Raw genomic sequence first — 26,874 nt, 5'->3', positions numbered from 1 at the left:
ATTTTGTTCTGATGAAATGTCTTATTTTGCATGCACTTTAAAATATCACTTCATTTCTTATTTTATGATGGTGTTGTGATGGAATAAATAATAAATAAATCAAAGAATTAAAGATGACTCTCCTTTCACAAATTCCATTACCTGGAACTCAGAGCATTAATACAGCATCTCTGGTGATTATTTTGAGTTGTTTTTTTCCATAAAGCTGAAATTTTTAAACCAGATTAGAGTTTAAAAATTCTGAATAAAGACATTATCAGAGTATAGAACTGTGGTTCATCAATATGTAACCTACATTTCTAACACCGAAACTCCTTTTCTGTACTATGTAGAGCAACTGTACCAAGTAAAACTCAATCAAATATGTATTAATTATTTTTCAGGGAAAAATCACCGCACAAGGAAAGCTACTTCAGCAGGATACATTCTATGTGACAGAACAAGATTCTGGAGTTCTCTCCCGAAGTAAGGAACGAAGAGTCTTTCTCTTCGAACAGATTGTAATTTTCAGTGAACTGCTGAATAAGGGTTCTTCAACACCAAGGTATCAGTTCAAGAAAAGCATTAAGGTAAATCTGCTCACTTAATCTGTGGTCTTTATCAAGAAAAAAAATGCTCTTGAAGCTTCAGCAAAGTAAAATGTGATTGAGGTTCTAAATGGGTAGAAAAATAAGTAACAATAAGAACTACTTTTTAAAAAAGAAGCCAGGTGTATTGAAAGTGGATAAATTACCTGGTCCGAATGGGATGTACGTTAGTTTGCTGAGGGAGATAAAAGACAATATTGCAGAGGCATTAGGCATAATCTTCCAAACATCTGTAGATTCAAGGGTGGTGCTGAGAACTGCAAAATTACAGGTCTTTCGCTCTCCATCAAGAAGGACGTGGAGAGAAACCAAGTCACTACCGACCAGTTAATTTAACCTTACTGCTGAGCAAGAAATACAAGTATTCATTTGAGCAAGTATAAAGAGATTTGAAAAAAAGCCAGCATGTATTATTTAATTAACGAAAGTTTTCTAATGATATTGGAAGGAGTTGATGAGGAAAAGGCTTGTGTTGTACTGAATCTGGACTTCCAGAAGGTACTTAACAAGGTGAAATACATAATGGAATATGAGTTGAAAGTAATGGAAGCACTCAGCAGTTCAGACAGCATCTGGCAAGGAATAAATAGAATTAATGTTTCGGTTCAATAACTATTCATCAGAAATGGAGAAGTGAAAAACAAATGTGTTTTAACTTGCAGAAAGGAAGAGAGTGGACAACAACAAGGGGATGTTAAAGATGGGGATAGGAAATTAAAGGATGGATCATTTGAAAGTAAAAGATGGTAAAAAAGCTGAAAGTAAAAAAAATGAATTCCATGTGGTTGCAGGAAGCAGTATCTTAACAGTCTCCAGTTTGCAGGAAAAATAATCAGGGGGAAAGATCAAAGTAAGACTGAACCAGGGCCTGTTCTGCCTGTTCCATAAGGAGATAGACAGTAAATAGTCAATTACTGGAGGAAGCAGTTTACAACTTTATCTCTACCTTCAAACAAAAAGGTAATCTATAAGCAAATAAAACACAAGCATTACTGCAACAGTGCTGTTTTTCACGAATGTTAGTTTGATGCTAATAAGTTACTGATATATTATCTGCATTTTGGTTCAGAGTAATTATGTTGCAGCATGTGTGACAATGTATCGTTAACATCTGGAACTTGCTTTCATTAACCAGGGTAAAGATATGCTCCCTATTTTAGGAGAATTGTGCCTGGTGTGTGTGGTGGTGTGGGGGAGGGAGGTGATTGGTTTCTCTGTGCAAGTGATAGATTATAGAGAACGTGTAACTCGGGAAAAAACGCAACATGTGAATAAAGCTGTTATGATGTGCACCCGATCGCGCCAGCTTCCCGGGTTTAGTTGATCCGACTTTCCCGAGTATGGAAAGCTGGCACAGCCCCTTTAGAGGCTCAGGCTAATTGGTAGCCATCTTTTGGTGCCAGGATTTTAATACCTAAAGAGCATCTGAACTGAGGTTCAGTGCTCAATCGTCAGCTCCCCTTTGGATTTTCAACTAGCGTCGAGTTTAGAACCATGTCCTCGTTTTGTGTCTTGACTCTAGTCTCGGATACTCCAGCATTTTGGTCCTAACCATCCTCACCTAGGTCTCTGGTCTCAAAAGCAAGTCGAAGTGGAATTTATAAGCTAGAAAGCATAATGCTTGTTGATGCAGTTCTTGGCCTTGTGCAGATTTCATCATTTCTTATATTCTTTGTTACCCATTTCAGATGAGTTACCTTAACATTGAGGAGAATGTAGACAACGAACTCTGTAAATTTGCTCTAATATCTCGTGGAACATCTGAGCGATTCATCCTGCAGGCACCAAGCATTGAAGTCTGGCAAGCTTGGATTCAGGATATCAATCAAGTACTTGATGCCCAGAGAAATTTCTTAAACGGTAGGCAATATAGTATGTTTTCATCCCTTTGCCACACTTCACTTACACGTTTCAAGTTTGAAATCACTCAACCAGATCTTCCTGAGTTGATCTTTATTATCTGTGTGAAGCTGAGACTGGTGTTCCATCTGAGAATTAATTCTGCTTTACCAGAGATGGGATTCAAGTCAATGTACTAACCTACACCGAGATCCTTCAAAATCCTTAGCGTGACTTCCAACTTTATCTCTTGTACAAAATTAATTGGGTTCTGTGAAGCCCACAAGAGTCAATCAATTGCATTAGCACTAATGTTGTGGAGTTTAAACTTATCCCACTTTGCTGTTTTAATTTCAAAAACTATTTCAGAGACCACATTGTGCTAAAAAAAACAGATTATACCCACACTTCTTAATGGGTAAATCAGCAGCAACCATTAAAAGAGAAAAGATCATTCAATGATGTCTACACTAAGCGAATTACATAGAACAAAGAATAGGAACAGGCCCTTTGGCTCATAATGTTGTGCTGAACCAGCTAAAAAGTAAATCAAAAAACCCCCAAAAACTCAACCCAAAAACAATGTCCATATCCCTCCATCTTCCTTATATTCATATAATAACCATATAACAATTACAGCACGGAAACAGACCATCTCAGCCCTTCTAGTCCATGCCGAATGCTTACTCTCACCTAGTCCCACCGACCTGCACTCAGCCCATAACCCTCTATTCCTTTCCTGTCCGTATACCTATCCAATTTTACTTTAAATGACAATATCAAACCTGCTTCTACCACTTCTACTGGAAACTTGTTCCACACAGCTACCACTCTCTGAGTAAAGAAGTTCCCCCTCATGTTACCCCTAAACTTTTGCCCCCTAACTCTCAACTCATGTCCTCTTGTTTGAATCTCCCCTACTCTCAATGGAAAAAGCCTATCCACGTCAACTCTTATCTATCCTCCTCATAATTTTAAATATCTCTATTAAGCCCCCCCTCTACCTTCTACACTCCAAAGAATAAAGACCCAACTTGTTCAACCTTTCTCTGTAACTTAGGTGTTGAAACCCAGGTAACATTCTAGTAAATCTTATCTATGCTCTATTTTGTTGACATCTTTCCTATAATTCGGTGACCAGAACTGTACACAATCATGTGCCTATCTAAACATCTTTTAATAGTCTCCAATGTATTGTTGGTGGATTAGCCCAAAGTGCTGTTACGGATACAGACCCGAACCCACCAGGGTCATAGGGGCACTTCACCAGTTGCCTCCATCTCTCACGGTTGTGAGCAAGTGCCTGCATTGCAGAAAAGCTCTCTCCTCTCCCCTCAGCAACGTTATCTGCCCATTTTTTCCTCTGTCTGCCCCTTTTTCTTTTCCTCAGTACTGTTCCCTAAAGAATGGTCTTTGAAAGTCCACTTTATCCTGTCCTGTGGCCATACCATCTCAGTTTTCTCTTCTTTACTGTGGACAGTAGACCTTCATAGTGTCATGTGCTAGATGATGGTTCTTCAAACTTCGTCGTATGAGACACGGTAGATTCTGTCTCAAATGTCGAAGTATGAAGAAGCATCATCCAGCACATGGTATTGCTGTAGGTTTTGTTATAATAACATCCCACTGTTAAATCATATCTAGGAACTCAATAGTTATGCACTTGAACATTAATCTCACCACAAGTTTCACTCAAGTAGTTCACAGAGTACTTGTTTTAATCAACCGGGTCGAGACAACAGAGACTTATGGAGAAGAGGAGTTCTCCACTTGGGCTGCACGTGGACATACCCGACCAAAACTTTTCCATGGAGGGCTTCCAGACCGTTCGGGCTGACCGGAAGTGCACTGAGAGCGGTAAGCGTAAAGGAGTTGGGGGCTTGCTGTTCTGGTTAACAACGGATGGTGCAATCCTGGTCCTATTACGATCGAGGAACGTGTTTGTAGCCCGGATATTGAACTTTATGCTGTTGGACTCCGGCCATATTCCACCGAGATACAACACTGGGCATCATCGGAGGTTGTTCCTGCCTGCGGCCATCGAACTTTGCAGCTCCTCCCGTGGAGGGTCAGACACCCTGAGCCAATAGACTGGTCCTGGACTTACTTCCATCTGGCATAGTTTGCATATTGCTGTTTGATTGTTTGTGGTTCTTGTATTTCTATATTTATGCTCTATTCTTGGTTGATGCAGCTGTAACGAAACTCAGTTTCCCTCGGGATCAATAAAGTATGTCTATGTCTATGTCTAACATGACCATGAATGAGCCTTTCATGCCCAGGAAACAAGCAGTTTACAAATATAGAGTCCCATTCATTTAGGTGGTGGATTCTTTTTCAATATTATTAAGCATCAAGCACAAAAGATTATGCAGATGATGGAAATCCAAAGTCACACATACAAAATACTGGAGGAACTCAGCAGGTCAGTCAGCAGCTATGGAAAGGAATAAGCAAAAACCAAAAACCTTCATTAGGCCTGGAAAGGAAGGTGGAAGAAGCCAGAATAAGAAAGTAAGGGAAAGAGAAAGGAGTACAAGTTAGAAGGTGATAGGTGAAGCCAGGTGGGTGGGGGAGGGGTTGAGAGGTGATAGGTGAAAAAGGTAAAAGACTGAAGAGCAAAGAATCTGATTGGAGAGTGGAACATGGAAGGAGGAGGTGATAGGCAGGTGAGGAGAGAAGAAGAGGTAAGAGGGGAGCCAGAGTGGGAAATGGAAAGAAGAAGGGAAAAATGACTGAAAGTTAGAGAAATCAATGTTCATGCCAACAGGTTGGAGGCTACCCAGACAGAGTATGAGATGTTGCCTGTAGGTGGCTTCACCGTGGCAGTAGAGGAGGCCATGTTGGAATGCTAATGGAGATTGGAATTAAAGTGACTGACCTCCAGGAAATCCTGCTTGTTACGGATGGAGCGAAGGTGCTCAACGAAGTGGTCCTCAATCTACCTCAGAATTCACCAATGTAGAGGAGGCCCCATCAGGATCACCAGACGATCCCAACAAATTTGCAGTTGACGTGTTGCTTCACCTGGAAGGACTATTTGGGGAGGAGCTGAATGGGCAGGTGTAGCATTTCTGTCTCTTACAGGGATGTGTGCCAGGAGGGAGATTAGTGGGGAGGGACAAATGCACGAAGGAATCACAAAGGAGGCGATCCTTGCAGAAAGTGGAGAGTGGATTGGGGGAAGTAAAGAGAATGGGGGAGGGAGAGGTGGTAGGATCTCATTGAAGATGGCAGAAGTTGCAGAAAATGATATGATGGATACAGAGGCTCATGGGGCGGTAGGTAAGGACAAGAGGAACTCTATCCCTGGCAAAGCAGGGGGATGATAGGGTCAGGGCAAATGCCTGGGAAATTGAGGAGATACAGATGAGGACAGCATCAATGTAGAGAAAAGGAAACCAAGTTCTTTGAAGAAGTAGGACATCTCTGAAATATGCCATTCCCTTCTCTCAGTTCCTTTGTCTCCACCGCATCTGTTCTCAGATTGAGGCTTTCCTTTCCAAAGCATCAGAGATGTCCCTCTTCTTGGTAGATAAAGTCTGGAATGTGCTGTCGAAAGACATGGTGGAGGCACATACTCTCAAAACATTTAAGAACTGTATCGTTAGGTATAGAAAGTGAGTACCTATTATGGGCAAATAGAATTAATGTAGTGAGGTACAGTGGGTGGTATCATAGGCTGAAGAGCCCGTTCCTACAGTGAACACGTATGATTCTACTGCAAAAGCAAAAACATGTACACCAATGAAAATATAGAATTTATGTTATGACTCTACACATTAGTTACAGCCACTTTTCCCCCTAAACTGTGCAATGCACGGCTGCTCAGTGACTAAAATACCCTGCATGTGTAGCCTTTGTTACCATGCAACTGGAATTTTCTTTCATTTAATGTTAATTTAAGATGCCGCAGAGTTTAAGAAAAATAGAGATAACGTTGGTTACCATTGATATTTTTAAATTGTGTTTATATTTTTCAATTTTTTTCTTTGTCTCTCTTTATTCGTTATTTAATAAAACATTTTAACTTACATTTGCCTTGCACTTTATTATTCAGTGTCTGTATAATTCAGTAAAAGGTCTTTACTCTGATGGGTAGAAGCAACACACTGTTGTTCTTCAGACCCAGGCTCCCTGTACCAAAATAATAGTAGTAAGTTCCAGAGCAAAAGTCCTTGTAAATTCCACAGAGAAATCGGTTCGTATATTCACAATTTGTGCACACTACTCATTCATAGCTATCTGCAAAATCTGCCCTTGTGCCTATTGTGGCCTGTCTAATAGAGAAATATATTATTAACCTCTGAGAATCTCAATAATGCTGTGTTTGTGACAATGCCATGCTTAATTCTACTTTAATAAAATTGAAAATGAATGAATATTTTACAAATCATTCCTGTTCTGTTTGAAACGTGTCCAGATCCTCTCACGATTTCTCCATCTTTGTTATAGCACTGCAATCGCCAATTGAGTATATGAAAAGAGAAAGTGGCCCACAGCCCTTAGGGAAAACACAAGCAAGCAGGATACCCCAGGCCAATATCAGAGCGCTCTCCTCTTCTCAGACTGGATCTGAAAAGCCTCTCAAATCATCGGTTCACAGTCCATCACTTCCCCCGTTAAAGCTATCTACCTCCAATGGAACTACAAGTATCGATGAAGATCAGCATTATGGAGACTCTGAGCAAATCAAGGTACCTGCACAAGAAAGTCTTCAACATAATTCCATAACGTATGGATAGCCAGAGGAATTAACACTGGTGCGCATCAGTAACTCAAGTACTTTGGGTTAATTATTCCAAAGTATTGATGTGATTGCATGTTACCTCAGTTTGTTCAACCATTCCAGCAAACTCATTATGACAATAATACTCTAAATTAATGATGTGGACAATCTCCAGACAAATGATCAAACATTTGTAATAGTACAATATCTGTTTCCAGCGGATCATGAATGGTGACACACTTACAGTAATATAAATATTAGTTGTATTATTGGATTAATGGGTAATAATGTAATGTGTACATAAAATTATTAATTAAAACTTTGAAGACCAGTTTGCATTCTTGTTCAACTTCCCCTAGCCAAGATGGGGGACCTTTGCAAATTACAGTCCAAATTATCTCACTTCAAACAGTCCCAATAATATAAGGAATTAAGCTTCATGTGTTCCAAAAGTTATTTGGAGAGGAGTCAATATATATGAAATTCTTAACGTTACTAAGGTTTCCCTAAAATTTAACACTTTCGAGACATTGTTATTTTGACTTGCCACATTTTAGACCGGATTCATTGTTGTCAAATCACTATAATGTTCTTGTACAATTAAACTCATCTGATTTATATCATCAAAGTGTTTAAAACAGTTCAAATTAAAAGAGCTTGATCAGCTGAGTAAGTGGGCTAAGGAATGTCACATGGAGTTCAAATAATTGTGAAGCTTTGAATTTTGGTAAGGCAAATCAAGGTAGGACTTTCACAGTAACTGGTCAGGATTTTCACAGTAAGTGGTTGGGCCTGGGAAGTTGTAGGATAGAAGGGCTTTGAGTTTAAGTACAATGTTTCCTGAAATTTGAGTTACAGATAGACAGGGTGATGAAGTATTTTGGGACACTGATGTTCATCATTCATGGCAACTGAGTATTGAGGCTAGGAAGTTATGTTGTGGTTGTAAAAGATGATTGTGAGGCCACTCGTGTAGTATTGTGTTCCGCTTTGGTCATTGTTATGGAAACTTTAATATTAAATTGGAAATAATGCAGAAAAGATATCCAAGGATGTTGCCAGGACTCAAGGGGCTGCATTACAGGGAGGCTAGGACTTTTTTCCCTTGGAGAGTAGTAGACTGAAAGGTAATCTTATAGAAGTGTATTAAATCATGAGTGGCATAGATAGGGTGAATGGACTTGGTCTTTTTTCCAAGGTTGGGGAATCGAGAACCATTCAGCATAGGTTTAAGGTGAGAGGGGAAAAAATTAATAGAGAATTGAAGGGCAACATTTTTACAGAAAGGATGATCAGTTTATGGAATGACTGCCAGAGGAAGTACGATAACAACTTAAAAAAAAACATTTGAACAGGTACATGGGCAGGAAAGCTTGGAGTTTATGGACCAAACACATGTGAATGGGTCTAGCTTGTATGGCCATATTGGTTGCTATGGACCAGTTGGGCGCAAGGGCCTCTTCTCAAGCTGCATGACTCTATGACCATTCAATCAGACTACATCCACAATACAAATGATGCTTGTTAACTTGCAAATGGCAAAATGGTTGAGCAAAGCCTTCCAACATTCAGTCATTCAGGTTACCAAGATGCTACGACTGAATTTCCAGCATATTTGTGATAAATAGCAGTGTTTTTTTTTCTGATTGAGAAAATTTTGGGCAGCAATTTCTCCTACTTAGTAATTAAAAATTATTTCCAGATTTTTCAGACCATCTTTTCATAATTCCTGCAAATTTTCCATCAAGTTCCATCAAAGCCATTCATGGGAGTATGTGTCCAATGTGACCCAATAGCTCTGAGTGGCTTTACTCTGTGGAATTGGAATGCGATTCGTAAGAAATAATAACTGATGATTCAAGAAATGTGTAATGACGACTTATAAGGTTGGATAATGTTCTTTGAATCTCTGATTGGATTTTACTCCACAATGACCTGATTTCCCTTTTATGCCACTCATGGCATTAACTCACTGGAAGAGTTTTGTACCAGAACATGGGTATAAAAGTCTACACCTTTTTTTTATGTGGAGGAGGAGGGCAACACAGTATCAAGCAAAGGAGAATCAATGGCATTGACCAAGATATCACAGCAAATGTCATCACTGAAGGCATCTCTCCTAATACCACTGCCTGATTTCTTTCCTTCAATCTCTTAACCTTCAAATAAAAGTATATTCTTTCAAACTCTTTATCTATTTTGCTACATCATAATAGCCCTCTCACCCCTCTAAGTATTCTGCCAAATACATTCACTAATGTGCAAATAAATGTATTTTCTTACAGAACTGACTTTAAAATCATAGTGACATAATAACACACAATCTCTCTTATTACTGTTTAGTTACAAAGTCATGAATGCACATTTTACTCTTGTGCGTGTTCAAACCTGAGTTGCAGTTGGTTAATTTCTCATTCTGCACAGAATGCTGAGGACTGGAATTGTCCTTATCCTGCCATGGGTTGCTCCTGGCAGACACTGCCTATTCAATCTGTGCCACTCGCTCTTGGATGGTTTTGGCTTTCAGGAAGTGCTGGAGGAACTCAGCAGGTCAGGCAGCATCCATGGAAACGAACAAAGAGTTGATGTTTTAGATTGAGACCCTTCTGCAGTCCTGATCTTCAGATGCCGCCTGACCTACCAGTTCCTCCAGCATTTTGTGTATTTTGATTTGGATTCCCAGCATCTGCAGACTTTCTTGAGTTTACATTTTGCCTTTCATGTGCTACCGTTGTGGTGCTCTTTACCCAAAATATGGTATTTGTCTGTGCCTTCTGAAGAGCCAGTCGTGCCTTGGACCAGTTTCTCCAATGATGCTTGATCACTCGGTAACAATTCGATCGTGAAAACCTAGAACCACCGTGACAGCCACGCTCAGTTTATTTTCTGGCAGCAAATTGATTTATGGGCAGAGAGTTAGAAGACTGGGCCTACACTTTAGAATCTGGAAAGATGATCGGTGATCGTGTTGAATAAAGTAAAAATTTTAGGTGTGGTCACGATGTTTGTCCTGAATGGAGTATCTAGAACCAGGGGTTCAATGTCTTAAAGTGATCCCCCTTTCAGAACTAAACTGACATGAATATCTACCCAAGTGGAGGCTCAGTCACTGAGCATATATAAGACAAATAGGCTTTTCGATGTTGGGGAAATTAAGGCATTTATGGTTTGTACAGGAAGATAATGCCAAGATTGCCTGTGATCTTATTGAATGGTGGAACAGAGGAAGCAGCCCAGTAGTGCCCCACTGCTTTGATTTGTTATGTTCGTATATCCCTGTGGATTCTAAAGCTGCAGTATTTTCCTCTGTGGAGGGGAATGCAGCTCCTGATCCTTATCCACTTCCTAGCCAGGATCTATTGGAAATTAAAACATCAATGCCTGATAGTAAGAAGAAAACAAAACATTTTTGATGTTCCTGTGAAAACACAGTGTTTGCTGAGAGTCACGGTGGTTAGATATTGACTTCAAACCTAATCTTTGGCAAGGTCCTGCATGGGAGGTTGGTCAAAAAGGTTCAGTCACTTGGCATTCAGGTGGAGATAGTAAATTGGATAAGACATTGGTTTTGTGGGAGAAACCAGAGAGTGGTGGCCACTCTAACTAGAGGTCTGTGACTGGTGGTGTGCCGCGGGGATCAATGCTGGGTCTGTTGTTGTTTGTCATCCATATCAACAATCTGGATGGTAATGTAGTAAATTGGATCAGCAGATTTGCTGGTGACACCAAGATTGGGAGTGTAATGGACAGCAGGGAAGACTATTAAAGCTTGCATTGGGATCTGGACCTACTGGAAAAATGGGCTGAAAAATGACAGATGGAATTTAATGCAGACAAGTGTGAGGTGTTGCACTTTAGGAGGACAAACCAGGTAGGACTTACACGTGAGCAGTAGGGCACTGTGGAGTGAAGTAGAACAGAGGGATCTGAGAATACACATCCATAATTCCTTGAAAGTGATGTCACAGGTAGATAGGACATAAAGAGAGCTGTTGGCACATTGGTCTTCATAAATCAAAGTGCAAGAGTTGGGATGTTATGTGGAAAATGATGGTGAGGCTGAATTTGGAGTATTTTGTACACTTCTGGTCACCTACCTAAGGAAAGACATAAATATGATTGAACAAGTGCAGGAAAAATTAACAAGAATGTAGCCAGGACTTGAGTTATAGGAAGCGGTGGAACAGGCTCAGACTTTACTCCCTGGACCGTAGGAGAATGAGGGGAGATTTGATAGAGGTATATAAAATTATGAGGGGTGCAGTTAGAGTAATTCCAAGCAGGCTTTTTCCACTGGGGTTGGGTGAGACTAGAACTAGAGGCCAATGGTTAAGCGCAAAAGTTGAAATATTTAAGGGGAATATGAGGGGAAACTTCTTCACTCAGAAGGTGGTGAGAGAGTGGAATGAGCTGCCGTCGGAAGTGGTGATGCAAGTTTGATTTCAACATTTAAGAGAAATTTGGATATCTACATGGAGGGGAGGTGGATGGTGTTGTTGCAGGTCGATGGGGCTCAGCAGAATAATAGTTCAGCACAGACTGAAGGGGCGGAAGGGCCTGTTTCTGTGCTGTGGTTTTCTAAGACTCTTTGATCATTCTTGTGTTCTAAGTACCATAATTCAATGTTAACCTTGTAAGAAGGTACAACCGCAAAATTCAAGTTTATTCTTCTTCTATTTGCATCTACTGCGCTGGATCTACAGCGAAGGTGGGTAGAGGTGAGAATGGGTGTCTATTGCCCTTTCAAAATTCAGGAAGCCAAGAAAACGAAAGTCCGTAAGGTGCATTTGAAGGATTCAAAGGCAATATTCTGTTTTAAATAACTAAGCTGATGTCTACAACGTACAGCAGGGATCACCATCGCCCATGCACATGCAAAGTCAATGTCAGGGTCATCCTGCAAGAGGAATAGACGGGGATTTTGAGTAATTTCTGGAAATGGACGTATATCAATATTGAAAGTAAAGTTCTGTCTTCTCTCATCTGTAGCCCTACTCTGCAGATCTTAGTACAGATTATAAATGCGTTGATGTAATTAGATTTAAATTCAGTAAATAACAATGAGAATGATGTGCAGGTGGCAAGCATTTCCTTTCCTGCAGTTAGTTCAGATTTTATTCTCAGGCACTACCACATTGTGTTTCAATGAAGCCAATTGGGAAATGCAGAGCCTTCCACAATTGGGGCAGTAGATGCCTGTGTGGACTGATTGGGCTCGCCCTCAAGGCGATGCTTTCCTTCTGTGTGGGCTGCCAAGGCATAGACTTGAGGCTGTCAAGATCATATGGAATGTGTCTTCAGTATTCTGTGTAGTTGTGGACCAAGGACTTCCTAGAGCTAGTCATGATGCTTCAAATTTTTGAAGGAGGCTATAAGCATATCCTTAAATATTTCCTTCTGTTTAACTGGTAGTCATGACAGAGCTCAAAGTGGATTGTCTGTTTCAGCAATTTGGTGTCCAGCACGTGAACATTTTACCAATTCAATTTAGTGCAGTTAAGGACTAGATACTGGCGGGGGGGGGGGGTGGTGCCTGGGAGAAGCCACTGATATTATTTATTCACCTTTCCTTCACCTTTCCTTTTCGTGAATTTGGAAGTTTTTGCTGCTATCTTTCCACTGCACTGGGATGCCTACCCTAAGTAGGTCACAGAAGCATATAGGAGGGCAGGGATCAATGTTGACCAGAGGACTATAATTTCTTTTACCAATTTGAGAGATTGATCTTCTGGTACTTTTCCCCTCAATTGACCAAAGTTGTGCTGACACACTGAAGGGCGACAATGAATTCCTTACTGAGCACTTCCCTTACTGAGATATGTCTCAGCTATATAAGAAACTGTCAGCATTTTCCAGGGACACATCATGAACCTTCATTTATTGTCAGCAGGTAACGTTATACAACAAGTACTGTTTTTCTTGTGACAATTGAGCGGAAGGCCCATTCTTTTTCATGCATTGGTGAGCAAGTGGATGATGACTTGGACTATTTTAAATATGGTAACTAAATAAGAGATGTGCAGATAAACAAAGTATTGTATTGTCTCACAAGATAGTTGGGTGGCAAGGCTTATTCTACATTTAATAGGGAATGTATTATTTGTGAATAGTTTTTCTTAAATGCACAATATTTAAGAGGGGGACATCTCCAAATTACGTATTAAAATATTACAAATCAAATCAGCGATAAAGGAAACCTTATTGAATTTTATGATGTAGATTAAATATTCTCTCATTTTTGTGGATTATTTTTTAAACCCACTTTCCTGAAGATTAAAGTTTGATAAAACTACCATCTCAGACTATGAACGCAGACAGTGAATTCTAATTGGATGCTGTTTGCTTTGCACAGAATAACACTGCTGGATGCAATGGGACCTCTACCATGTTGGTCACCCAAGATTATGCCGCAGTGAAGGAGAATGAGATCTGCGTGTTTCAGGGCGAGATGGTTCAGGTTCTTGCCATTAACCAGCAAAACATGTTCCTGGTGTACCGGCCTGCAAATGAACACTCCCCCGCTGCTGAAGGGTGGATTCCAGGCTTTATCCTGAGTTACACCAGTGACTACTCCACAGAGACTGACGAAGGAAGCATCAAGTAAGTGCCAGGTGCTGCCCTGGAAGCAGTATGTGGATGTAAAGAAAGAGATGCCGGGTTTTCCCTCCTGAGTTTAACCACAAGGCCGTTGGAGCAAACTTCAAAAATACCCAGTGAATGCTGGATCTTCAGCTTAGCAGAGCTATGTCTGAAGGCTCTTTTTTCTGTTAATATTTGTAATGCAAGTGACAAGTATGCAGTCCTGGCACGTTTTATGTTAACCCTTACAACACTGATGTGGATATGACTGGACTGGAATTATGTTTATATTGTGTTACTAATATGTTTGTTTTGAATTTTATAAACATTTGGCACGAGGCCTAATGTTGAATTGAGGCCTAACTTCTCCTGCTGGAGAGAAATTGTTGTCTATGGCAATTTGTACAGCATGTATTTTTTTAAATTTTCTTTTAATTTCAAAGTTATTGACAGCATATTGTAAAAAAAACATTTCTTTTTTTTTTGTTTTGCCAGGTCTCCGACTAATACATTCCTGTACAAAAATATTTTGCACTATTTAATAAGCCCATATAAATAGTCAGGTTGTGCAATATAGTCAGAATTCTCTTTGTTGTACCTGTAATGTAACTAATAATAAATGTATTTTAAATATGTAAAATAAATTTGAATATGAGCATGTTTTAATTAAGTTAAATGGTAAAAGTTGTTCTGCTCAGTTCTAAAGTGCAGTGGTTAGAGGTGAAACAGTTATAGAGACTCATAATTGTTGCACCCTAGAGCACTTATTCCCTGAATTCAATGGATGTTTAGAGCTTACCTGGACACCTGTCTTTCAGCTTCAGATCACATTGTGACCAATACCAGTATTTCATTTTATTTGTTGGTTTTGATAAAAAAAATCATCTTTTTGCCAACACTTTTTGCCTTTTTCAACCTGTTTACATTATAGACTGTTAAAAGTGCATTATCAATGAGTCTTGAAGGAAATGCAAAACATTAACGTAGATCTTGTGAGATTGTGTGATGCAGAGCAGAGAAAGGTTAAAGACTGCCTAATCCGAGACGTGCTTCTTGCTAAGTCCGTTAGTTTTTCTACCAGAGGAAATAAGACATCTTGATAGAATTTGATTTGAGAGCATACTATGTTTTTTTTTCTACTGATGGCTACCAGGATTTTGGAAATGAAGTGGATTGTTTTTAGTCCCGTATCCATCAGAAGCCTAAGATATTCAAGTTATTTGGTGCATTTTTTGGTACAACAGGAAGTCATGTTCTTGGCATACATCACTGCATTTGAGAAAACGAGGAGAAAAGGAGAACAGTGGGAAAAATGAAGGGAGGTTTGAAACTGATGCTCGTAAACCCAAGGAAATTCTGACCAACAAGGCCTCTGTTAATGTGAGTAAGTCGACATTTAGGAGCTGCACATTCACACTATTATTAGATCCTGATTCAAGGCATTGCTCCTGTGGGGTTATTCACAGATTACCGGCTACATTATTATTCCAGAAGAATTAAAATAATTGATGCCAAATGTAAAACTTTTATTTTCTAGAGTGGTGAAGCGAGCAATATTACCTCTACAATGCAGATTTTCCTGGTACAATCGGTGAATTAATACATTCATCATTCACTGTTAAGCAGGTTTTTCTGACCAATCTTCCACTGAACAAAATTAACATTACTGATTCAGTGGTGAATTATGCATCAAACTCTAAATCCAATTCACTAGACTAAATCTGATTAGAGTAAATACAATCCTTGCTGCCTGACATTCAAACATCAGCCTACTTCAGCAGCCTATCAATAACAATAGCATCAGGAGCAGAAACCTCATTGTTGACAGTAATAATACTGATGATCTGTTATCACAAAGAGTCACCTCTGTTTATCATACAGATTGTGGTGTGTCTGGAGTTCTGAGAACACAGTGTATTTTCTGCTTTCGCTGGAATTGTGAATAAATTAAAAGTTTTTTTTTAACAACTTTGCTGTCTGGTATCTTACTCTGTGTAAAAGTGTGAGCTCACTCAAGGTACTGAAGAACACTTCCTTAGAAAACTAAAGTTGTCTTCCAGGTCCATTTGGCTATTCTAAGGATGGACTTCAAGCGAATAACTTTAATAATTTCTAGTTTTACAATGAAACTTCTCCTACAATAACTTTTAAAATATTACACCCATTTCAAATGTGTGCCATCCTCAAAATGGCAGATGGAATTTAATGCAGACAAATGTGAGGTGTTGCACTTCAGTAGGACCAACCAGGATAGGTCTTACACAGTGAATGGTAGGGCACCGAGGAGGGCAGTGGAGCAAAGGGATCTGGGAATACAGATCCATAATTCATTGAAAGTGGTGTCACAGGTTGATATGTAAGTAAAGAAAGCTTTTGGCACATTGACCTTCATAAGTCAAAGTGTTGAGTACAGGAGATGGGATGTTATGTTGAAATTTTGTAAGACGTTAGTGAGGCCTGTTTTGGAGTATTGTGTGTAGTTTTGGTCACCTACCTACAGGAAAGGTGTAATAAGTTAGAAAATTTACAAAAATGCTGCCCTGTCAGGAGGACCTAAGTTATTCGGAAAGATTGAATAGGTTAGGACTGTATTCCTTACAATGTAGAAGATTGAGAGGAGATTTGATAGAGATATACAAAATTATGAGGGGTATAGATAGGGTAAATGCGAGCAGGATGTTTTCACCGAGGTTAGGTAGGACTACAACCAGAGATCATGAGTTAAGGGTGAAAGGCAAAAAAGTTTAAGTGGAACATGAGGGGAAACTTCTTCACTCAGAAGTTTGTGGGAGTGTGGAACAAGCTGCCAGTATAAATGGTGCATGCAAGTTTGATTTCAACATTTAAGCGAAGTTTGGATAGGTACATGGATGGTAGGGATATGGAGGGCTATGGTTCTGGTGCTGGTGAATGGGAGTAGGCAGCTAAAATGGCTTTGACATGGACTAGATGGGCCAAAGGGTCTGTTTCAGTGCTGTACTTTTCTATGACTGCAGTCCCCATTCCCATATATGTAACCTCCTGTCTGATTCCATGTGCTACAGTTCTAAAGTGGCCATTTTCAAGGGTCTTTGTGTAATGACATGTCAGTGATCAGTATTGGAAATTACGGAACCCAACAACCAGTTGGATATCATTTAGGGATGAGTGTATAGTGCTGTGTCTTCATCAATTTTCCTAAATGTTTATTGCCAAATATACATTCCAGATATTGAGCAAGTGTGAAACTTTCTAATTTGTTACATTTCTTGATTAGATGTGTTGCAATGTAGAAATAAGACTGTGTGTGTGTGCATGTGATTTGTGGTTTTACTGACTCCTGCACTGGATTTGGCTTTAAAGTAGAATTGTTTACAAACATGCAATTTCACTAACCACTCTTCTAATATTGGTTTTGTTCTTTTTTTCCTCATGCTGCACAAAAGGAGTCTAACAGTTCTGAGGAATCCGAATGTGATGATCTTGATCCTAAAACTAGCATGGAGGTAGTAACAACTATTTTGCTTGTGCTTTTTATTTTTTTTATTTAACTGAGATACAGCATGTAATAGGCCCTTCTGGCCTTCGAGGCGCGCCGCCCAGAAATCCCCAGATTTAATCCTAGCCTAATCACGGGACAATTTACAATGACCAATTAACCTACTAACTGGTACGTCTTTGGACTGTGGGAGGAAACCGGAGCACCCGGAGTAAACCCACACAATCTTGGGGAGAACATACAAATTCCTTACAGGCAGCAATGGGAATTGAACCCGGATTGCCTGTACTATGAAGCATTGTGCTAACCACTGTACTACCATGGCCACCCACAAAATATTGATAATCAAGGACCAATGATAATCAAGCCACAATTTTCTTTTTCTTCTATAAGATGGAGAGTTGCATTATTGACTTTCATTTTTTTGCTTATAGGATTATTTGAGTGTGATATAAATAAATGTAAAATCTTCAAAGATGCACAATTGATTTCAACCAGACTTCTAGGTAAGAAATTAAACTAGATGAGGTACTTGGCCTTTTGGGAGAAGTAAGGAGCAAAGGTTAATTTCTGGGTTTCCATCACCTTCAAGAAAGTCATTCACCACCAGACAAATTCTTCGAACATCTAATGCTTATCATCAACATCATCATGTGCCTTGTGTACGACATGGGCAATCATGGTCTTTCTATGACCATGATCATTCTTGGCAAATTCTTCTACCGAAGTGGTTTGCCATTGCTTTCTTCTGGGCAGTGTCTTTACAAGATGGGTGATACTCTTCAGAGATTGTCCGCCTGTCGTCAGTAGTCGCATAACCAGGACTTGTGATATGCACCGGCTGCTCATACAATCATCCCATGGCTTCATGCGACCCTAAACGGGGTCTAAGCAGGTGCTACACTTTGCCCAAGGATGACCAGCAGGTTATCGGAGAGAAGGAGCACCCTGCCCTTCCTTTGGTAGCAATGTATCTCCACCCCGCCACCCCATCTGAATCACAAATTTGGAGAGGATGGATGCCCTTGCCTTCCGTTTCATCAGTCAAAGAGCAGTCTTTAGAAGACTGCATAATGAAATGTAGCACAATAATTTTTTACTCTCCTTTACTGTAGATTGTGTTAATTGTTCTTGTATTACCTTGAAGAAAACAAGACAAATAGTTAACTTTGCATTGGTCTATATTTGGTATTTCAGCAAGATTAATGGAAACTATTAGTAGTGTTGAATGTATTACTTAACTGCATCTGCAAGATTTCAATTTGATTTAATGTGTGAAAAGACCTTAGTGTGAAAATTGAAATTATTTAATACATAGAATCTTGGAAATATGTATGACCATCAGTACTGAAATGAAAACACAAATTGCTAGAAATACTCAGGCAGCATCTGTAGAAAGAGAAACAGACTTAACATCTCAGGTCAAAGATTCTTCAAGAGAACAAATAGTTCTATTCCTAGTGCAAGAATTATCATATTTTAACTAAGTTAGAATTAAAAATGTCACGTCCCTTAGCTCTGTTCCTGGCATATCTCTTCCTTCAACAACAAATGCAAACTAAAGACAGCTTAAAGAGAAGGCAGGCCAATTTCAAAATGGATCCCAGTATTACTTGGATAATGTCAGTGAATGTAGGTTCTATTTGCAACCCCAGGAAGTAGCTCATAATTACAGGAAACAGAGAAAATCTAGATTGTCTGGCTCTGTTGTAGGCTAAGATATTCAGAAAAATAGGGCAAAGCCCTCCCGGTGGAAGTCTCAAGTGTTTCTTTAAGCAGATCAGATTTCACTGCTGAGTATCTGAAGAAACTGTGTGTAACACGTGCTGCAAAACAGTTTTTTTCTGCCAAATCACTTGGCAAAGACGCCTGAAACATGTTACACAGCCAATAGTCATGTTTGGAGGGTAAAGTAAGGCAAAGGAATATATGATAAATGTGAGAGTTTTGAGAAAAGTTAAGAATCATGTATATCCACAAATCCCAAACATAGCGAGCCTGGTTAAAAGGAAATAAGGCATCACTTTCCGAATTACCTGAGGCATAGAAATGAACAGCGGGGACAGAAGACACAAGAGACCACAGATGCAGGAATCTGGAACAAAAACAAAAGCTGGAGGAACTGGTCCGGATGAAGGATCTCGACCCCAAACATTGACTATCTATTTCCCGCCACAGATGTTGTTTGACCCTCCGAGATCTTCCAGCAGTCTGTTTCCAGCTGTCCAGACATTTTACTTGAATTGCATACAATATTGATTAAGGGCACTGTGTATCTTTCTAGTCCCAATTTTACATGAAAGATGTGATTGCTCTAGAGGAGGAGTGAAGAAAAGTTATAATTTTTTTCTGAAGGTTTTAACTATGGGAAAGATTGGATAGGTTGTCACAAACAAGAGAAAATCTGCAGGTGCTGGAAATCCAAGCAACACACACAAAATACTGGAGGAACTCAGCAAGCCAGGCAGCATCGATGGAAAAGAGTACAGTCAATGTTTCGGGACAAAACCCTTCAGCAGGACAGGAGAAAACAAGATGATGAGTACCTTTTAAATCTACTGCTCATCTTTTTTTCTCCAGTCCTGCTGAAGGGTCTGGACCTAAAATGTCAACTGTACTCTCGTCCATAGATTTTGCCTGTTCCTTTCAACATTTAGTGTGTGTTGCTTGACAGGCTGTGTTTTTTTACCTAGACACAAGAGGGAGCTGTGGAGAGACAAATTGAGTACCTCGTACCTGAAATGCTTGGGACCAAAAGTGTTTCAGATTTTGGAATGTATAATGAGATAGCTTGGGATTGCCATCATTTCCAACTCTGAACTTATGTGCTACCGGTTAGCAGTCGTTATTAAGCACTTGTTCATCACACATGTAGTTAACAATAAAAATTATTACATACCGTTAATGTAATGAGAATATAATGTGTGCAGGGTAACAAAAGCAGCATAGTATCGGAGAATACCTGAATCAGCTGTTGAACAACAACAGACAACGACAAGCTTCGAGTTTCCACCTCCAATGCCATGTTTTGATTAAAAGATTACAGTGCACTGTATTTGTATTTTAAGCAACACACATAAAAAATTCTGGTGAATGTAGCAGGCCAGGCAGCATCTATAGGAAGAGGTACAGTCGATGTTTCGGACTGAGACCCTTTGTCTCAGGATCCTATAGATGCTGCCTGGCCTGCTGCGTTCACCAGTATTTTTTATATGTGTTGCTTGAAATTCCAGCATCTACAGATTTCCTCGTGTTTGTATTTTAAATTTTTTTAGGTTTTATGTAAGGTATAAAAACAATCAGCATTGTAGACTTGTTCTGGTGTTAGATTTTCATCAGCAACTATCTTGACAAACTCATCAATGAATTTCTCTGCTGCTTTGTGATCAGTAGACGCATTATCACAAATATTTAAAAATTTAATGCAGTGCCTGCTCTTAAATTTCTGCAACCAGCCTACTGAATATTCACAATTACCTTCAATTTTCAGTTTATCATGTGATATGTCTTTGCTTGTTTCATGTTCTGCATACCATTGTGGCATATGTTCACTCCAATGCTGAAAAATCCACTTTTTCAATACAGGCTCGAGATCTTCATTTTCCCTTTATGCAGTGTTTTTCTATTTTTCATTCCCTTCTGTTCATGTGAGGTCACTTCTCAGAACTATCTAATGCCAGAGTTGACTCTGTGGTTAAGAAGGTGTGCGGTGTTTTGGCCTTCATCAATAGTGGAATTGAATTTAGGAGCCAAGAGGTAATGTTGCAGCTATATAGGACCCTGGTCAGACCCCACCTGGAGTACTGTGCTCAGTTCTGGTCACCTCATTACAGGAAGAATGTGGAAACTATAGAAAGGGTTCAGAGGAGATTTACAAGGATATTGCCTGGATTGGGGAGCATGCCTTATGAGAATAGGTTGAGTGAACTCGGCCTTTTCTCCTTGGAGAGACAGAGGATGAGAGATGACCTGATAGAGGTGTATAAGATGATGAGAGGCATTGATCGTGTGGATAGTCAGAGGCTTTTTCCCAGGGCTGAAATGGTTGCCACAAGAGGACACAGGTTTAAGGTGCTGGGGAGTAGGTACAGAGGAGATGTCAGGGGTAAGTTTTTTACTCAGAGAGTGGTGAGTGCGTGGAATGGGCTGCCGGCAACGGTGGTGGAGATAGATATGATAGGGTCTTTTAAGAGACTTTTGGATAGGTACATGGAGCTTAGAAAAATAGAGGGTGATACGTAAGCCTAGTAACTTCTAAGGTAGGAACATGTTCGGCACAACTTTGTGGGCCGAAAGGCCTCTATTGTGCTGTAGGTGTTCTATGTTTCTATGCAGAGACCTGAGCATTGTCTGGGAACCTTGTGGAATTTTCCATTTGTGACCTCATGTCAGCACTCAAAAATATTTCAGAATTCGAAAATTTTTGGATGTTCAGATAAGGGATACTCAACCTGTATATAGAACTACATAGAACATACAAATGTACAGGACATTGCAGGTTCTTCGGCCCACAATGTTGTGCCAGCCATGTAATCTACTCTAGAAACTGCCTAGAATTTCCCTTCCGCATAGCCTTCTGTTTTTCTAAGCTCCATGTACCTATCTAAGAGTCTCTTAAAAGACCCTATTGTATCCGCCTCTACCACCATCGCTGGCAATGAATTCCACTCATTCACCACTCTCTGTGTGAAAAACTTACCCCTGACATCCCCTCTGTACCTACTTCCAAGCGCCTTAAAACTATGCCCCCTCGTGTTAGCCATTTCCGCCCTGGGATAAAGCCGCCGGCTATCCACACGATCAACTAGCAGCAATCTCCTGAGAATGAGTAGGAAGGACTTTGCAAAGCAAAGCACAGAGCAGAGGTATAAAGTGATTGATAGAAGGATTAGGGGAGTTGAGGAAAACAAATTTCACCCAGAGGGCAGTAGAGTGTCTGGAAATTACTGCATAAAAGGAAGGTAGAAATCTCTCAACACATTTGGAAATTGTCTGCATGTGTAATGGAAGAGCACTGGACTGCAATTCTATAGATCAATTTCTGGAAGGTGGGATAGGTGGGACAGTTTTCTGTTTCACCTGCAAGGGGACAAGGGACTGAATGGCCTCTTCAGGTGATTCTTATGACACCAATTATGTTTAATCTTTCCCCCAATTGTTGGCATAGATTGTCAGCCAGAATTCTTAAAATAATAGAAGCTTCTATTCAAAGAAAATCCATTGGTGCAAAATACTTTCGAAAACACTGAGGATGTGATGAGATATTTTATTAAAGCAATTTTATTTCTTTTTTGCCTCATTGGAATAGCATAATACTATGCACAACTGCATCTCAGCTCTTGGTGTCCTATTCAATTACTTCCAGGATAACTCATAGTTTTTTTCTTTTTTATATTCAGCCAGTTGGTCACATCATTCATTCATACGGAATTAGTTTCCCGTGTGTGCTAATGAATTCCCTATTGCTTTGCTTTGATTCACATCTACCATAGTTTTGGTCTGACAGCCTGCTTACAAAAATGGTAGGAGTTCCCTCTAAATATTTGTAGAACAAAACTATCTTAATTAATTAGGGCTTTCTAACTTTGCTCTTGGTCCTCCAACTCATGTTGCCTGAACTATGTGGTGAAAAGTCTTCATAACTTTTTCAAGCTCCATACTTTAGCCATCAAGACAGCATACCTATTGAATGAAATACTACATGCCTTCGCCCTAGTTAATCTCCACCATCATTGCAAACCTTGTCCCATACCTTGATTCACCATTTCCAAATCATAAGATTTTGAAGATGTCCCAGCCACATCATTACTGAATCCATAGAAACATCCTCCTTCAAACCACTGAATCAGAATCAGAATCAGTTTATTATCACCAGCATGTGACATGAAATTTGTTAACTTAGCAGCAGCAGTTCAATGCAATACATAATATAGAAGAGAAAAAAATAATAATAATATTAAGTCAATCAATTACAGTATACATATATTGAATAAATTAAAAAATGTGCAAGAAACAGAAATGTTATGTGCTTTAAAAAGTGAGGTAATATCCAAGGGTTCAATGTCCATTTAGGAATTGGATGGCAGAGGGTAAGAAGCTATTCCTGAATCGCTGAGTGTGTGCCTTCAGACTTCTATACTTCCTACCTGATGGTAACAGTGAGAAAAGGGCATGCCCTGGGTGATGGAGGTCCTTAATAATGGACGCTGCCTTTCTGAGACACCACTCCCTGAAGATGTCCTGGGTACTTTGTGGGCTAGTACCCAGGATGGAGCAGACTAAATTTACAACCCTCTGCAGCTTCTTTTGGTACTGTGCAGTAGCCCCTCTGTACCGGACAGTGATGCAGCCTGTCAGAATGCTCTCCACAGTACATCTGTAGAAGTTTTTGAGTGTATTTGTTGTAATGCCAAATCTCTTCAAACTCCTAATGAAGTAGAGCCACTGTCTTGCCTTCTTTATAACTACATTGATATGTTGGGACCAGGTTAGATCCTCAGAGATCTTGACACCCAGGAACTTGAAGCTGCTCACTCTCTCCACTTCTGATCCCTCTATGAGGATTGGTATGTGTTCCTTCGTCTTACCCTTCTAGAAGTCCACAATCAGCTCTTTCGTCATATTGACGTTGAGTGCCAGGTTGTTGCTGCGGCACCATTCCACTAGTTGGCATATCACACTCCTTTATGCCCTCTCGTCTCCATCTGAGATTCTACCAACAATGGTTGTATCGTCAGCAAATTTATAGATGGTATTTGAGCTATGCCTAGCCACACAGTCATGTGTATATAGAGAGTAGAGCAGTGGGCTAAGCACACACCTGAGGTGCGCCAGGGTTGATCATCAGCAAGGAGAACGTGTTATCACCAATCCACATAGATTATGGTCTTCCAGTTAGGAAGTCAAGGATCCAATTGCAGAGGGAGGTACAGAGGCCCATGTTCTGCAACTCCTCAATCAGGATTGTGGGAATGATGGTATTAAATGCTGAGCTATAGTCAATGAACAGCATCCTGACATAGGTGTTTGTGTTGTCCAGGTGGTCTAAAGCCATGTGAGGAGCCATTGAGATTGTGTCTGCCATTGACCCATTGTGACGATAGGCAAATTGCAATGGGTCCAGGTCCTTGCTGAGGCAGGAGTTCAGTCTAGTCATGACCAACCTCTCAAAGCATTTCATTACTGTCAATGTGAGTGGACCTTGCAATAGTCATTAAGGCAGCTCACATTATTTTTCTTAGACACTGGTATAATTCTTGCCTTTTTGAAGCAAGTGGGAACTTCTGTCCATAGCAGTGAGAGGTTGAAAATGTCCTTGAATACTCCCGCTAGTTGGTTGGCACAGGTTTTCAGAGCCTTACCAGGTACTCCATCAGGACCTTCTGCCTTGCGAGGGTTCACTCTCTTTAAAGACAGCCTAACATCAGCCTCTGAGACAGAGATCACAGGGTTATTAGGTGCAGCAGGGATCTTCACAGCTGTAGTTGTGTTCACCCTTTCAAAGTGGGCATAGAAGGCATTGAGTTCATCTGGTAGTGAAGCATCGCTGCCATTCATGCTATTGGGTTTTGCTTTGTAGGAAGTAATGTCTTACAAACCCTGCCAGAGTTGCTGTGCATCTGATGTCACCTTCAACCTCATTCGAAATTGTCTCTTCACCCTTGGAAAAAGCCCTCCGCAAATCATACCTGGTTTTCTGGTACAGGCCTGAGTCGCCAGACTTGAATGCCACAGATCTAGCCTTCAGCAGACAACGTACCTCCTGGTTCATCCAAGGCTTTTGGTTTGGGAATGTACAGTACATCTTTGTAGGCACACTCTCATCCACACAGGTTTTAATGAAGTCGGTAACAACTGCAGCATACTCATCCAGGTTCGAAGGTGAATTCATGAATACAGTCCAGTCCATTGATTCAAAGCAGACCCTTAGGTGCTCCTGTGCTCCCCTTGTCCATGACTTCTTGGTCCTCACTACTGGTGCTGCAGTCTTCAGTCTCTGCCTATACTCAAGGAGTAGAAATGCAGCCAGGTGATCAGACTTCCCAAAGTGAGGGCATGGAATAGCACGGTAGGCATTCTTGATGGTGGTGTAGCAGTGGTCCAGTGTGTTGTTTCCTCTGGTATTGCAGGTGATTTGTTGATGGTAATTGAAAATACCTCTTCAGTTTTTATCCACACTGGTCCCACTCCTGTATTTCCTACATTTTGCTGTGTCCTCTGTGTTATGTGTGCCAGACATTATCTTTCTGAAACAACTTTCCCCCTTTCTTCCATTTTCGAGTTCACCATTAGTGATAGCTTTTTGCAACCGTAGTATAGCTTTATGGAATTATTAGAGTAATTCAGTTATCTCCTCTCAAACCTTTAAAATTGCTACCAAACTTGTTTGTGACAGCTTTTGGCCAAGTTATCTAAAATTCATTCCATATTTGAGCTCCAGCGTATTTACGACATTAAGTTTCAATACCCCTGCAAGGTCCAGTTGCTTGAATTAAAACAAGCTGAAGACTCTCTCATTTTCAAGATGATTTAAGTGGAGCCAAGTGGTGAAGCTGGCCTTGAATCAATCTGTTTTTCATTTTACTCCAATGACTTATAATATCCATGTCTACAAATTAACCATATGTATCACATTATAAAAAATACCAACTTTCCAAAAATTCATATTCATTTTAACATGAATTTGCTCTCCAGTGAGTATTACCGATTTTACATCTGGAAAATATTTTCCACAATAATTTAGTCTGAAAAATATTGCCTTTGCAAACTAGGGTTATGCCCGAGGATATCACCTTGTTTAAGGAACACCAGGCTGACATACTGCTGCTTAATTGTTTGTAACTTCTGGAGACAAATTTGAAGGGAATGGCATGTTTCTTACTTGCTGCCCATTACACCACTGGCATTTAGGGCAGCAACAAAGGCCCTCCATCCCTGGCAGCATTCAAGGCTTCCTTCATCATTGGTTTCCCCTACTGTCAGTTATGCAAGACCTGGAAGAAGACTCAGGAATACCATTGCACTGAAATGTAGATGATGCATCATTGCTGTTTCCATAACAATTTTGTTTTACTAGTCAGGGTTGTTAGCCCAGAGCTGAACACCCAGACCGGGACATAGACAACCTAGGTGGGCACATGGAGGATAAAATATAATGCATTAAAAAGTATGAGCATTTCAAAACTTGCACTTTGACTATTTACAATTCCAAATTTCATTTTCAGTTTATAATTTTTTGAAAAATAACACCTTTACCCTAAAAGCATTGTCAGTATCCAAAGTACTTGGTGAGGAATATTTATTCCATTCAGTTTCATTCACTGTTGATAATGTTTAATATTTGCATAAAATGACTATGGAGAATTCTGAAAGAGGGTTTGGGATTTAACATCACAAACACGAGGAAATCTGCAGATGCTGGAATTTCAAGCAACACACATAAAAGTTGCCGGTGAACGCAGCAGATGCTGCCTGGCCTGCTGCGTTCACCAGCAACTTTTATGTGTGTTGCTTGGCATTTAACATGTTTATTCTTAAACGTGGCAGAATGGGATAAAGTCCTAATTCTTAATTGAAAGAAATATTAACCTCAAACTCTGCTTTGTAGTTTAATATTAACTTCAGACAGCTACATTTAAGATGTTCCATTTAAAATTAGGCCA

General features: G+C 40.0%; 1 protein-coding gene across 6 annotated transcripts in view; it reads left to right on the top strand.

Moving 5' to 3' along the window:
* Window positions 1-26,874, top strand: part of kalrna (kalirin RhoGEF kinase a) — a 747,932-nt gene that overhangs the window by 683,571 nt on the left and 37,487 nt on the right. For 4 of the 6 annotated variants that reach the window (XM_063052242.1, XM_063052243.1, XM_063052245.1 and 1 more), the window contains 4 exons: window positions 384-569; window positions 2,276-2,447; window positions 6,882-7,123; window positions 13,508-15,156. In XM_063052242.1, coding sequence (XP_062908312.1) covers window positions 384-569; window positions 2,276-2,447; window positions 6,882-7,123; window positions 13,508-13,759 — 852 coding nt within the window. In that variant the 3' untranslated portion in view covers window positions 13,760-15,156. Of the gene's footprint in view, window positions 1-383; window positions 570-2,275; window positions 2,448-6,881; window positions 7,190-13,507; window positions 15,157-17,159; window positions 17,220-26,874 lie in introns of those variants that run through there. The other 2 variants (XM_063052247.1, XM_063052244.1) reach the window with 2 other exon arrangements.

Source organism: Mobula hypostoma, chromosome 6, assembly GCF_963921235.1.
Source record: "Mobula hypostoma chromosome 6, sMobHyp1.1, whole genome shotgun sequence".
NCBI classification, from domain to species: Eukaryota; Metazoa; Chordata; class Chondrichthyes; order Myliobatiformes; family Myliobatidae; genus Mobula; species Mobula hypostoma.
Note: the sequence above shows the minus strand (reverse complement) of the source record. Positions and strands in the feature narration are given on the sequence as shown.